We start from the raw sequence: 15207 nt of genomic DNA, 5'->3' as shown, positions 1-15207 counted from the left end.
ATCCTTCTCTTTTAAAAAAATAACTGTATTTTGTTAATTTGGAAAAAATAAACTTAGGTGAATCCTACTTGTTCATATTTATGTTACTTAGTTGTGCAATGTTTTTTGAGCTTAGTTTAACAGATTTTCTTGTTTTTTCTTTTGCGGTTTTTAAAGCTGGTTTATTGCAGCCTCCTGTCCGAATAGTGTCACAACCACAACCTGCACGGAGATTAGATCCACCATCACGATTTTCAGGAAGAAACGACAGAGGGGATCAAGTACCTAATAGAAAAGATGACCGAAGGTATGTTTGAAGGCATTGTGGTGGGCTGGAAAAACAGCTTAGAGGTAAGAGCACCTCCGAGGACCCAGGTTTACTTCCCAGCACCCATTGGTAGCAGATAACCATCTGTCACACCAATTCTGGGTTTTGTGATGCTCTCCTCTGCCTTTCTTAGGCACGCACAGACACACAGACAAAACACTCAGATACATAAAATAAAAAATAAATCAGAATCAGAAGTTGTTCTGATCCAGCCCGGTGTGTGTGTGTGTGCGTGTACATATATATACATAAGTATATGTATATATATGTGTGTGTATATATATATATATATATATATATATATACATACATACATACATATATATGTACACGCACACATACACACACAAAGTCTGTCAAAAATAAACAAAGGAAAGAAAGAGTTAAAAGAACTATTTACTTTTTATGTCTAACTACATAAGCTTGGACCACCTTGTATCTACTAGATGGACTTGCCTGTCTGTCCTGCGTGCTTTGATTAAAAATGTACATCACTATGCCTGGCAAGAACCATTTTATAATATCAGTGAATATTAACACGTTTTACTCATTTATTTAATTTGTGTTTGTATCCATGCCATATTGTATATGTGAAGGCCAGAGGCAAACTTGGAGGGGTCTGTTCTCTCCAGCTATGTGGGTTCTGGGAATGAGGCTCAGGTTGTCACCCTTGGTAGCAGCACCTGTACCTGTGGAGCCACTCTGATGGCCCAGATTAATTTTAGAAATCCTTGCTTTAAGTCGTGAAAGGGACAGAGAAAGACGCAGATCTAGAGAAAGATCACCTCAGAGGAAACGTTCCCGGGAGAGGTCACCCCGGAGAGAAAGAGAGCGCTCCCCTCGGAGAGTCCGTCGTGTCGTTCCACGGTACACAGTGCAGTTTTCAAAGTTTTCTTTAGATTGGTAAGTTTTTCCATGTTTTGTGTCTTTTAAATTTCATTATTAGTGCTAGAGTTTTGTATAGTTTTGTATACAATATGAGTGCAATTGTTTTTTCCTTTTAAAGTTACTTAGTAACAGTTTGAGCTATTTATGTGAGGGTGGAAATGCAGTTTGAATTTGGAATTTTGTTCCTTGTATAAGAAGAATTTTTTTTTTAACAAATATCTCTTTATTTGTCTTATTATGCTCAGAACTTCTATCTGACTACCAGTGATCAAATAAGGGAAACATCGGATGCATACCCCCTAGTGATACATAGATTTGAGAAAATAGGAGAATTATTTTTGATTACACATTTAGGTTAGCAGCTACTTAAAAGAAGGACCTATTGGTTTAGGATATAGCCCTGGACAAGAGTTGTAGGTTCAATTCCAGTACCCAAACCAACTAACCAATAAGCAAATAAGCAAACTTCTAGAGAACTTTCCTTTGTAATGAAAATTTTCCTTAGAGTCATTTAGAATCAGGATTTACTGATAACTTTAAATTTGCTGTTATATTGAGCACTAATACTTTTGTTTTAAGATTAACTGGCAGGAGAGTGAGATATAGAAACATTGACCTCGATGTACTTCTGTGATTTGTATGTCTGTGTCTTTAGTAAATGTCTTAGCTTCATATAAAGCCTCATGCTAATTTACAGAATTACTATGAAGTTGAGTTAAATGTGTACAGCACTGAACCTATTATATAACAGTTACAGATCCTCTGTAATTCTTGGTGGTGGTGAACAGTGTGGCACACTGATGATAGATTAACATGTAGAATAAAGAAATGAGACAGATGTGGTGGAACATGCCTTTTATAACAGAACTTGGTAGGCAGAGTTGGGTATCTCTGTGAGTCGGAAACCAGGTGGCCCTGCATATCAAGTTGTAGAACAACCAGCACTACATAGAGAGACCCTGTGTTAAAAATCTAAATGCAGGCTAGAGAGCTGGCTCAGCTCTTTCGAAGGTCTTGAGTTCAGATCCCAGCAACCACATGGTGGCTTACAACCATCTGTAATGAAATCTGACGCCCTCTTCTGGTCTGGTGTGTGTCTGAAGACAGCTACAGTGTACTTACATATAATAAATAAATCTTTTAAGAAAAAGAATATATACAAAAATCTAAATGAAAAAAGCCCAGATTTACAGTAGAATTGGAAAAACAATTTTAAGACTGTGTAGTGTTTGTACAAATAGCTGTTTTTTTCTGTGTCCTGAGCATATTTCTACATTTTAAAAAACAATAAGAATATTCATGAAACTAGCCTGTTAAATGTTGTATTTTCTGTAAATTAAGTTCTCCATTAAGAAACTAGTATTTGCCCCTTCTCCCCTTCTTCCCCCTCTGTCTCTGTTCCCCCCACCTCTTCACCTGTTCCCCGTCTGGCCTCTTCCTCTCTTGCCCTTCTTTGTCCCCTTTCTTTCTCTGCTTCCACTCCCTTCTCACCCCAAATAAACTTCATTTTATAATTTAAAAAAAAAAAAAAGAAAAAAAGACACTAGTATTTGCTACTTGACAGAAAACTTTATCTTGCGATGCTATATTATATAGTTTTGTCAATCAGCAAGTATTCTTAGGTTATATTAGTGGGTTTGTTTGTTTGTTTGTTTGTTTTTGAGACAGGGTTTCTCTGTGTAGCCCTGGCTGTCTTGGAACTCACTTTGTAGACCAGGCTGGCCTTGAACTCAGAAATCCGTTTGCCTCTGCCTCCCAAATGCTGGGATTAAAGGCGTGCACCACCATCGCCTGGCATTAGTGGGTTGTTTTGTTTCTGTTTTTTAATATTAAAGGGATAATTGAATAGCCTTGTTAAATTAGAAAAAAGCCTGTAACATCAGGTTAAAAAATATATTTCAAAAATAGAGACATACACAAAAAATTATTTAGCTGCCTGTATAAAAACACATTATAAACAAACAATAGTAAACTCAACACAGGCCACATTTGTATAGCCATATAAAATGTATATATTAGTGTACTGTGTTTATACTTAAGTATATAGTTATAATATTTCAGAGAAACCTGAAGGGAACCAAAAACAGTTCCCAGCCTTCAAAGTATTGCTACGTGGAGAAACCTTTATTCTATCTATCTGTGGATAAAATTAAGTGTTTTTCTCTGAAAAGTTGCTGATGGAATAGCTGCCTAGCTCTTTACAAGTTGGACTTTCCAAATTTTATTTCATTATTCTTTTATAAATTTCCAGGGGGCTGGAGAGATGGCTCAGTGGTTAAGAGCACTGGCTGCTCTTCCAGAGAGACTGGATTCAGTTCCCAGGACCCACATTGAATTTCTCATATCCTGTTTCAGGAGCCCTGTACCCTTTTCCTGTCCTGTGTGCACATGGTGCACATAGATAGACAAGACTTACAGATGTCAAAAGCAAAAAACTTTGATATAGTTTGCATATTTCCGTCCCTCTCACAGTACAGTTTCATGGGCAGTGGTATTAGATCTGTGGCAGCAAATGGTTGATGTGTACATACCCTCTGTTCTTATTTTGGTAGGAAAGTGATGGTGGTCTCTCTTTTTGGTTTTTCAAGACGGGGTTTCTCTGTGTAGCCTTGGCTGTCCTGGAACTTGCTCTGTAGACCAGGCTGGCTTCAAACTCAGATCTGCCTGTCTCAGCCTCCTGGGTGCTGGGATGAAAACTGTGTGCCACCACCACAGGGTTTTAATTATTTTTCTATTGCAGAGAAGAAACATCACCACAACTTATAAAGAATGTATTTAATTTGGGGCTTATAATTCCAGAGGATCCTATGGTATCCTCTATGATCATCATGGCAGCCAGCAGGCAGGCATTGCTCTGTAGAAGTGACTTATCCACAAGCACAAAGCAGGGATAGTTAATTGGAAATATCATGTGCCTTTGGAACCTCAAAGCCCACCCCCAGTGATAGACCTCCTCCAACAAGAGCACACCTTCTAATCCTCTGCAAACAGTCCCACTAGCTGCAGTCCAAACATTCAAATCTATGTGCCAATAGGAGCTATTCTAGTTCTAACCACTAGAACTATTCCCTCCCGGCGGTGATGCCCTCTTCTGACCTTCTCCTTGGGCACTGTGAGTTCATCCTGGAGCACAACAGACAGACAGACAGACACATTTTTAAAAAGGAAGAAACATGTCCACATAGATATAAATCTTCATGTTGAAGTGTTGAAGTTAAAGATAATCTAGAGCTAATTTGAATTTTGCTTTCACCTGAATTTGCCTTGAACTCAAAGACTTCTTCCTGCCTCTATCTCTGGAGTGCTTGGATTTATATGCCATCACACCTGTCTCTTAGGAATTTTTAAATTTAAGTGTGTTGAATCTAGGCTCTTACCATATAATAAAATTGTATTTTTCTATGTAGCATAAATGTGAGGAAGTCATTCAAATACTCAGTGCTTGGCATCACTTCTTTGTCTACAGTTTGTTTCATAAACTGTAATATATATATTTTTTTAAGTATACATACTTCCAGCCAAGGGAGAAAAACATTTCGAGGTGTTCTCTTGAGTTGGGTTTGTAGTTAATTTCAAAGGGTTTTCTCCTAAGGAGTTAGAAGCTATACACAAAAAACTACAGAGGTAAGAATGACAGTTAGATATAATTTATTCAGCAGTGCAGACTTGAATCTGTTGAATCTGTTGGGTTTTACTGTCAAGTTGTATGTAGCTTTGGAAGTGTGTGAGTACATGCATAGCCTTTGTCTGAAGGCTGTTTATTCACTATCTGTGTCTGCTTTTCAGTCCCAGTTGTGACATGATGGAACTAAGGCGCCGTTATCAGAACTTATATATTCCTAGTGACTTTTTTGATGCTCAGTTTACATGGGTGGATGCTTTCCCTTTGTCAAGACCATTTCAACTGGGAAATTACTGCAATTTTTATGTGATGCACCGAGAAGTAGAGTCCTTAGAAAAAAATATGGCTGTTCTTGATCCACCTGATGCTGACCACCTGTACAGTGCAAAGGTTTGTATTCCACTGTGAATATCATAGCATTTAGAGCTATCCTTTGGAAATGGTTGCTAGATAAAAGACTCAAATTGCCTGATTTTGTCTTAGCTATTTAACAATTTTATTTTAACTCCTGTCTTAATTTTAATCTATAAACAATGGCTATTTTTGTCATTTTAACTTAAAAAATATTAACAAGTTAATGTTGTGGGTCATATGACTTCCTATAGACCTGGATAAAACTTAATTCTGATCAGTGTGCTAAACATTCCTCCTAGGTAGCTTTCGGCATACTGCTTAATGAGTTTGCTTCTGCTTTAAAAGATTGATCTGAAAATTGCTTCTGGCAATTAGCTAATGAGGCATCTAATACTGTATTTTTCTGTAGCATTTTACATTCCATTTTTTAGGAAAAAAGTATGTAATGTTAGTAGTACTCATTTTTTTTACATTACTTTAGACTTTTGACAGGATTGAATTATTTGACTATAATAGGTAATGCTGATGGCTAGCCCTAGTATGGAAGACTTGTATCATAAGTCATGTGCTCTTGCTGAAGACCCACAAGATCTTCGTGATGGTTTTCAGCATCCTGCTAGACTTGTTAAGGTAAAACAAAATGTTTATTTTGATTGTGTATTTACTTATTGTAGTTCTTAATGTGTTTACAAAATACTCAAAACAATTTAGTTGCATAATATTATGTCTACTTTTATTTAACTAAAGATGCTTTTCCTGTTATAGGATGTGGCTGTATTTTATTCACCTGTTTCTTGTTGAGCTATGAATTTGATCATGTATACTTACAGCCTAATAAAATCTTCTGGATGCTTTTGAAGTTTGTATTTACTCATAGCTTGCTTCTTTAAAAGAACTTAGCTGATGGAGTATTTTAGAGGATGAGTTATGATGTGTAAATCCTATTCCATTGCTGAAATGCAGTGTGGAACATGATGAACTGAACTCTTCCTTGACTGACAGATATCAGAGGTAGTGAAAGTGGTATTGGGAAGGTTTGTACCTTCCTGATTTTCTAAGTATCTATTATAATTTGATGGGCTGTGTTATATATATATATATATAAATATATAAATGATTCTTTGTTTTGAATTAGTTTCTAGTGGGAATGAAAGGCAAGGATGAAGCCATGGCCATTGGAGGCCACTGGTCTCCTTCGTTGGATGGACCAAACCCAGAAAAAGATCCCTCTGTGTTGATTAAGACTGCCATTCGTTGTTGTAAGGCTCTGACAGGCATTGATCTAAGTGTATGCACACAGTGGTAAGTACCAGTTCATTTCTCGATTAGGAATGGTCTTCTAATAGTTTATGTAGCTGTTCTTGTCAATCAGCCTTTCCCCTTTCCTTATTTTATCAACACTGGTCATGCAGGAAATCTCAGAGGAAAAATCCCCATTTGTAGCAAAAGTTTGTTTGGTGCCAAAATGTTTGGGGGAAGGGGCTTTAAGAACTAATCAAAATACACTGAAAATTTAAATGTTTTCATTATGCTGTACTTTGGAAATCGGATGTATGTTGAAAATACTTTTCATTTCATGTATAGCTGGAGAAGATCGTCCAGAGAGAACTTCATTTCATTATAATTCCTGTGTTATAAAGTGATGTAGTTGCTGATTATTTTTGTTCAGCCATATTTTCTCTTGAGGCTTATTTGTCCTGTGTATTTTAGTGTTTTTCTTACAATTTAATTAAGAATATTCTTTTTTTAGCACATGAAATCTGAACAGCTTTCCAGCTTCTTCAGGTATACTATAAAATATGGGTAGCTCTATAAACAAATCAGAAAATTCTTTGTGGAAATGTATTCTTTTAACCAATAAACTATTATCCAAATGTACCAAAAGAGGAACTATGGCTTCTATAATTTTTTTTTCTTTAGACCAACCTCAAGTTCTTGCAGCAAAATTTCTTTACTTGATGTGCTACAAGTGAACTAGGGTCTTTAAAATGTATTGTAGAATTTTTTTTCCAACATGCTTCTTCCCTTGCAACAGGTACCGTTTTGCAGAGATTCGCTACCATCGCCCTGAGGAGACCCACAAGGGGCGTACAGTTCCAGCTCATGTGGAGACAGTGGTTTTATTTTTCCCGGATGTTTGGCATTGCCTTCCCACCCGCTCAGAGTGGGAAACCCTCTCCCGAGGATACAAGCAGCAGCTGGTCGAGAAGCTTCAGGGTGAACGCAAGAAGGCTGATGGAGAACAGGCACTGAACGCTAATCCCTTTTTCTATTTCCGCTTCTCACAGGCACAGGAACACAGGCACAAGTGCACACCACACACTACATAACAGACACACATGGAGGAACATAACTGGTAACAGCGACTGGTAATCCAGCTTTCAGCAGTATAGTTGTATTTTCTTTTCTCATAAAAATCTGTCTATTATGCTGGCTTAAATTTAAGAGTGCTGAGACCTCAGAAGTTGTGCTTACAGTGCACAGAAGTTTGTTTTATCATAGGTCTATTTGCTGGAACCTGGCACCAGTTGTTGAGCAAGATTCAGTATTAAGCCATTTTAAACATTTTGCCATTTTCTCAAATTATAAAAATTTTCTCTTTTACGGTCATCAGTTCTAGTCATGGATATTTGAAATTGGACAACCACAAGTCTGAGAGCTTTGAAATTTCAGGCTATGTGGCAACGTCTTGGGTACATTTCAAAGGTCTGCCTAAATCAGTCTTTGGGTGGTTTGAAAATTGGGGCAAGATCACACACTGTGTGGTTAGTGGAGACCGGCAGTGTCTGTGTATCCCGATATCCTTTGTGTTGTAATTTATCACCCTTTTGTGTTTCACAGATCTGGCTTTGATTGGCTGATGTCTTTGTGATCAGTTAAAAGTGGTAGAATGTATGTATGTGGACTTGCCTAAATAATAACTTTAGGAGAAGACAATCTGAAACATTGTGACCTTGCACAGATCAGCAACAGACTTTTAAAAAATAAATTACTTATGTATTTTTAGGTTTCAGAATAGTAATGTTGTTCTCAACTTTGTATGTTAGGATGAAGAAGAGAAGGATGATGGTGAAGTTAAAGAGATCGCCACTCCTACCCATTGGTCTAAACTTGATCCAAAGGCAATGAAGGTAACTGAAAATGTAGACATATATATCGTTAGATAAGTAAAAATTTTAAATTTCTGAACAGAAATTAGTAAACTTATTGAGACTGAAAATAATTACTTGAAGTGGGAAATGTAATGTGATGATTTATAGGCGTGATGGTTTATATCCGTCGTGTCAGGATTTAGGGGGCAACAGCAGGAGGATTGCCATGCATTTCAGGAGAGTGAGTTCTAGGCCTGCCTAGCCTTTAGAGGGAGACCTTGTCTGCAAAAGGTCTGCCATGTAGGGCATGGTGGCACACACCTTTAATCCTAGCACTTGAGAGACAGAAACAGGCAGAGTTTCAGGTCTACAGAGCTAGTTTTAAGACAGATTGGGGGAGAGGGGATCTACACTGAAAAAGAACCTTGTCTCAAAAATCAAACAAATAAATGAATAAATATAAAATGAAAAGGGTTTTGGACATTCAAAGTCAAGTTTTCTGGTTGTCTTTAACTCTGATGTCTTGTGTTTGTACATATATAAATTAAAGAGCCTATGTAGTTCAGGTGCAGTGTCTCAGTGCCTCCAGTACAACTATGTTGATAGTGCTGTTTTCTGGTTTGGGAAGTGACTAGAACTACAGAACTTCTATGGCTAAATAGCCTAAATTTAAGGAGAATAGAAGAGACATAGGAAAAAGGTAGGCATTAGTGGTGCACACCTTTAATCCCAACACTTAGGATGCAGAGGCAGTCAGATCTCGGAATTCTAGGCCAGCCTGGTGAACAGAGCTAGTTCCAGAACAGCCAGCACTACACAGAAGAAATCCTGTCTTCAAACAAACAAACATAAGGTAAATCTCATTTATTTTATATGTTTTTTTTTTTTTTTTTAGTTCAGGGTTTCTCTGTAGTGGTCCTTCCTGTTCTAATACTTGCTTTGTAGACTAGGACGACCTCAAACTCAGATCCATCTGCCTCTGCCTCCCACATGCTGGGATTAAAAGTATAGGCCACTACACCCAATGGTAAATCTGATTTTTATAATAAATTTTAAAGTAAAATGTAGGCAAGCATACTACTAAACTGGGAAAGACAGACTGTAAATCCTTGATTCAGGTAGCTGGGAGAGTGTCTGCAGTAGATCTGCACTAGTGCTTATTTGTGTGAGGGCTATGGTTTTGAGACAGGGTCTCCCTGTGTAACTCTGGTCTAGCTGTGCAAATCTGGTTAGCCTTAAACTTCACTTGCCTCTGAAGATCCACCTGCTTCTGCCTTCCCAGTGCTGGGTTTAGAAGCATGGCCACCATACCCAGCCCAGTGTAATTATTATTTTTTTATTTTTAATTTTTTTACAAATCCACTTTTATTTATTTAACTCTCATTAGTTTAAATCCCGGGTGGGCACAGCATCACGTGGATTCTGTGTCCAATGCCTTTGCAGGGAGTCTGCTTCAGAATTTGGCAGGAACCACTCCACTGTTTGCTTGGGTGTTACTTTTCCCGAGATGGCTCTGGTTTTGTTTGGTTTGCCTCCAGGAGTCACTTGCTTTATACACATAAGCACATCTCTTGCCTAAGCAGAACTCTGTTTCATGTCGGGCATAAACACCTTCAATTTTAAGAAGAGCCTTGTGCCTCTCTTTGGTTCCGGAGACCTCGCTTGTAGCCAGCAAAAATGGCCTCCCACCACAGCCTTACTTCCAGACAGACTTGCTTTTAGAAGTCCTGTTCCCATTCCCAGCAGGCCTCCACATGCGCCAAGATGGCGGAAAGAGACACAGTGTAATTATTTTTAAACATCACATTCTAGTTAGTATAGATTTTGTGTTTTGTTAAAAAATATTTATTTTATTAAACATTAAGTTATTTTACTGTTTTGGTGGGTGGTCGTAGCACTTGGCAAAATGCATATATAAAAAAATTATGTATTTCTTCCCTTTCCTTTAAGACAAATTCTTACACTGTTATTTTTTAAACTGGGATACTTGCTATCTTACCTGGCTTAAATGTTTTTGAGCATTTTAAAACTTGTTTAGGGACCTCAAGAGATGGCTAGGTACGTAAGAGTGGATACTGGATACTGCCTTTTTAGAGTTCCAGGCATTCACATGGGAATGCTCACAGCTACTTGTAACTTTAATTCCATGTGGACCTGATACCTGTGGCCTTAATGGGCCAATGCACTCGTGTGTACAGACATATACACATATTCAGAAATAAAAATAAAATAAAACGTGTTTTACAGCCAGGTTTGCTGATTTGTTCTGTAATTGAAATACTTGGGAGGTGAAAACAGAACGATCTGGAGAGTTCAAGATCTGGCTCTGCTACATAAGCCAGTTTGAGCAGCCTAGGCCACCAGCTGTCTTAGTACAAAGGAAGAGTCAGGGAGATGATTCAATGGGTAAATCCACTGGTGTTCACGCCTCACACGTAGAGGCTGATTCCAGAAACACAAGTGAAACACCAGGTGTGGTGGCATCCAGGAGAGCAGCCTAAGCAATAGACCTGCCACAGCCTGCTAAAGGCAGGAACTAGCTCCTGGAAGGTTGTCCTCTTACCATCACCTGTGCCATGGCAAATGTGCATTTGTGCACACACACAAGAACAGGCTTTGCATTCTTTTGCATTCTCAGAAGCAATGTGGACAGCGTCTCTTAACACTGAACTTGGCTTTGTGAAATAGAGTCCCAGTGCATATAGCCCTGGATTGCCTGAAGCCCCTGTGTAGACCACACTAATCTTGGACTAATGTATAATGTCCCTGTGTGGACCACACTAATCTTGTACTAATGTATAATGTCCCTGTGTGGACCACACTAATCTTGAATTCACAAATGTTTTTTTAAAAGGATTATTATTTATTTTATTCATGACTACACTGTAGCTGTCTTCAGACACACCAGAAGAGGGCATCAGATCCCATTACAGATGGTTGTGAGCCACCATGTGGTTGCTGGGATTTGAACTCAGGACCTCTGGAAGAGCAGTCAGTGCTCTTAACCACTGAGCCATCTCTCCAGCCCTGAATTCGAAACTTTTGAGAAACAGACAAAAATATATATGTATATACTTTTTAATGTCCTACTTTTTTCTTCTGTGTTTTTATGCTCCATATATTTAGGTAAACGATCTCCGAAAAGAATTAGAAAGTCGAGCTCTCAGTTCCAAAGGACTAAAATCGCAGTTAATAGCTCGCCTAACAAAGCAGCTTAAAATAGAAGAACAAAAAGAAGAGCAGAAGGAATTAGAGAAGTCTGAAAAGGAAGAGGAAGATGAGGATGATAAGAAGTCTGAGGATGATAAAGAGGTATGTAGTCCATTTGCATACTGGAATGTTACCAATGTTGTGTTAGAGGGCGCTCTTGGAAGATGTAACTCAAACTATATGTGTATAATTTTTAGTTAAAATTTTTAAAAAGATTTTTTTTTTTGTATTTAGTATATATAAGTACACTGCTGTCTTCAGACATACCTGAAGAGGGCATCAGATCCCATTACAGATGGTTGTGAGCCACCATGTGGTTGCTGGGAATTGAACTCAGGACTTCTGGAAGAGCAGTCAGTGCTCCTAACCTCTGAGCCATCTCACCCCAGCCCCTTGAGTTATAATTTAAATAAAGTAAAATACAAACTTTTTTTTTAATGGTTTAAGAGCTTTCTTATAGAAATGCAGGGGGAGAGAAGGGAGTGGGGGGAGGAAAGGCTAGAGAGACAGAGAGAGGAGAGGAGAAGACAAAGAGAAAGGAGAGAGGAGAGAAGACAAAGAGAGGGGAGAAAAGAGAGAGCGAAAGAGCAACTTTTTTTTTTAAGACATGTCTTATTTTATAAGCTCAGGCCAGTCTGAATTGAGTACTCTGAGCTACAAGATCCTAGAACTGAGACCAACCTGGGATACTGTGAGACTTTTCCTTATCAAAAAGTGGAAGGGGTGGGCAGAGGATTGGAGGGATAGCTCAGTGATTAAGAGTATTTTCTGTTAGCACAGGAGGTAGGCTCAATTCCCGGCACCAATATGATGGGTCATTGATTATCCCTAACTCCAGTTCCAGGGCACCCTGCTGCATATTCTATGACTTTAGTCTAAGGAACCCTGGTTAGCAATTGCAAGGGAATTAAGGACATATATGTATACAAAAGAACCTACAGCCGGGCGTGGTGGTGCACGCCTTTAATCCCAGCACTCGGGAGGCAGAGGCAGGCGGATTTCTGAGTTCGAGGCCAGCCTGGTCTACAGAGTGAGTTCCAGGACAGCCAGGGCTATACAGAGAAACCCTGTCTCGAAAAACCAAAAAAAAAAAAANAAAAAAAACCTACAATCACATGGGGTCTTCTAACTGGAACCTTATGGTTATTAATTACATACAGCACAGGAAGAGAATTTGGCTAATCTGGTAGGAGATCTGTAGCTTACCAGTCCCAGAAGAAGGAATCATTAGTTGCTAGTCTTTGCACATGCTGATCAGTCATCCATAAACACTCATTAATGAACTCCCAAGGAGAGAAAGCTTCGCCACCCTACTTGAGCATGCCTGGCCCTTATGAGTCTGATTTGTCTGATTTCCCATAGGCCAACTGGTCTCAGTCTTTGACAGGCCTTGCTCATGTCAAAAATATATATTCACTTAGGGCCTCCTCTACTCATTACAGGATCTGCTGTCCTCTCCACCTCAAAGAGCACTGGACATGTAGTTAACTGTTGGACATACAGGCCAAACACTGGTACACATAAAATTAAATTAAAAAAGAAAAAACAAAGGATAAATAGTTACAAAGTAGCCTGCCTTAAAAAAAAAGTCTATGCAGTTAGTGAAATACAAAAGAAGTGTAGATGCTCTCACAGCGTGAAGGAGTGTACTAGACATGACATACTTGTTTCCTTTTTAGTTGACATTCCCATCCAGATAGCTGTAGAATTATACAAAGGCTGGGCTGGGGGCAAGGTTTATTTTTATTCAGATGAGTGTTTTTGTTGCACATATGTGTGTTTGTTGTCCCAGAGATGAGAAAGGACCCTGGAGGAATTAGAGATGGTTGGGAGTCACCATGTGGGGTGGAGAAACCCATCTGGGTCTCCTTGACCAGTTAACTGCTGAGCCAGCCGTCTTTCCAGCGCAAAATTGCTGCTGCTTGTGGGCTTTTTGTTTGCTTGTTGTTTCTAAGTTATTCCTGTGCGTGTGTAAAGTCAGGAAACTTTACAGTTTGGCTCTTTGTAACCTTGGGATAAGGGGTAAGATGTGGGCAAAGGATACTAACTTAAGTCTTTAGGCTTCGGTGGCAAGTGCTTTTCACCATGGGTTTTTCAATGGCTTTTGAAGTCTTTTTAAAAAGTTACAGACAATTGTTAGATTTTCTACTGCAGAGGTGGTACCTGCTGTAAAGTGCCCTCCAAAATTAGTCATTTTTCTTTTTATAAAAACTCTTGTATTTCTTTATTCTGCATGGAATTGAAACTGCCGTCCGTTGGGCTTACCCAGAGGTCAGAGGATAATAACTGGAGTTGATTTTCGTCTACCCTGGGGACCTGGGGGATCAAACTTTGGTCATCGGGGTTGGCAGCAAGGCCCTTTCCTCACTTAGGCTGTCTCTCTGCCCTGCTCTACTTTTAATTTACTTTGTGATAAATGGTATTATTGATGTGACTCTGGCTGTCCTTATGATCCTCCTGTCTCCGACCCTTCATGTGCTGGGATCACACACATGTGTTAGCATGGTTGCTTAGTTGTTTGCTTGCTTGTTTATAGACAGGATCTGTCTATAGCTCTTGCTGTCCTTAGAACTCACTCTGAATGTAGACCAACCAGGGTGGCCTGGCTGCTTTTTTACTTTAATAACTCAGTTACAAGTGAGTAAACCTAGAGGATTTGTTGCTTTCTTCTTTCTCAGTAACACCAAGTTTGGTTATAAAGGGAAGAGAATTCTGCTTTAGCAGACTATAAACTGGGCCTGCTGATCCTGGAACTTCTGAGGACATTTCTAGGGATGCAGGTTTCCCTCAGTGATAGCAGGAAGCTTCCTTTGTTGCTAGGCAGTTCATGGGTTTGTGGTTTCTCTCTTTCTTCCCTGGGTTATAAATATTTTTGGATGATACTGTTAGAGAGCTGACAAGGGCCTGAATCTTTTTAGCTTATGTGACTACTTTATAGCAGAATAGATGTCCCTATCCTAGCTCAGGGACAAACTGTTTCCCCAGGATGACTTGACATCCTTTAGTGAAGTTATGTTTTAGAAGACAGATGTGTTCATTGACAACAGCAGTCCAATCTCTAGGACCCATGATGGAAGAAAAGAAACAGTTACCTATCCTCTGACCCCCATGTATGTGTTCCTGTACCCTTAGATAAGCAGCACTCGGGAAGCAGAGGCAGGCGGATTTCTGAGTTCGAGGCCAGCCTGGTGGTCTACAAAGTGAGCTCCAGGACAGCCAGAGCTATAAAGAGAAACCCTGTCTCGAAAAACCAAAAAAAAGGAAAGAAAGAAAGAAAGGAAATGGCAAAGAGTTAGGAGCCATAAAAGATAACTAACTGTCTCTGTTTTTAACCATTATGGCTAATATAATTTGTAAGAAGTCAGACTTTGAGTTTGATTTCTCACCCAGTAGCAGAAACTAGCCTGATACTCAGTTGATCTGTGGCTGGGTTGGCTGGAACTCAAGATTTTGTCTGTGCCACGAAGTGTTGGGATTATAGTCATGAACCACCACCATGATCATATCTAATCTACATAATTGATATAGATATTCGATATGTTATACATATACAATATTAGATGTGTTATGTATTTATATATATATTAGATAGAGTAATTTTTGATATACATGTTCTTTTTTTTTTTTTTTTTTTTTTTAAGATTTATTTATTATATGTAAGTACACTGTAGCTGTCTTCAGACACTCCAGAAGAGGGCACCAGATCTCATTACGGATGGTTGTGAGCCACCATG

The 15207-nt window shown here is 38.9% G+C and overlaps 1 protein-coding gene, 1 non-coding gene and 1 pseudogene across 6 annotated transcripts in view; 2 read left to right on the top strand and 1 right to left on the bottom strand.

Annotated features, from left to right (window-relative positions):
* Ccar1 (cell division cycle and apoptosis regulator 1) overlaps window positions 1-15207 on the top strand; it is a 48844-nt gene that overhangs the window by 20209 nt on the left and 13428 nt on the right. For 4 of the 5 annotated variants that reach the window (XM_021173826.2, XM_021173827.2, XM_021173828.2 and 1 more), the window contains exons 9-16: window positions 157-286; window positions 1049-1210; window positions 4982-5207; window positions 5688-5801; window positions 6307-6473; window positions 7207-7417; window positions 8219-8302; window positions 11390-11575. In XM_021173826.2, coding sequence (XP_021029485.1) covers window positions 157-286; window positions 1049-1210; window positions 4982-5207; window positions 5688-5801; window positions 6307-6473; window positions 7207-7417; window positions 8219-8302; window positions 11390-11575 — 1280 coding nt within the window. The remainder of the gene's footprint in view (window positions 1-156; window positions 287-1048; window positions 1211-4981; window positions 5208-5687; window positions 5802-6306; window positions 6474-7206; window positions 7418-8218; window positions 8303-11389; window positions 11576-15207) is intronic. The other variant, XM_029482504.1, reaches the window with a different exon arrangement.
* LOC115032260 lies at window positions 6094-6158 on the top strand. Its single transcript, XR_003837906.1, has one exon. It is a non-coding gene; the product is annotated as a small nucleolar RNA SNORD98 (small nucleolar RNA).
* On the bottom strand, window positions 9652-10841 carry LOC110303382 (annotated as a pseudogene).

The sequence above is a fragment of the Mus caroli genome, chromosome 10 (genome assembly GCF_900094665.2).
Source record: "Mus caroli chromosome 10, CAROLI_EIJ_v1.1, whole genome shotgun sequence".
NCBI classification, from domain to species: Eukaryota; Metazoa; Chordata; class Mammalia; order Rodentia; family Muridae; genus Mus; species Mus caroli.
This window is presented reverse-complemented; position numbering and strand designations above follow the sequence as displayed.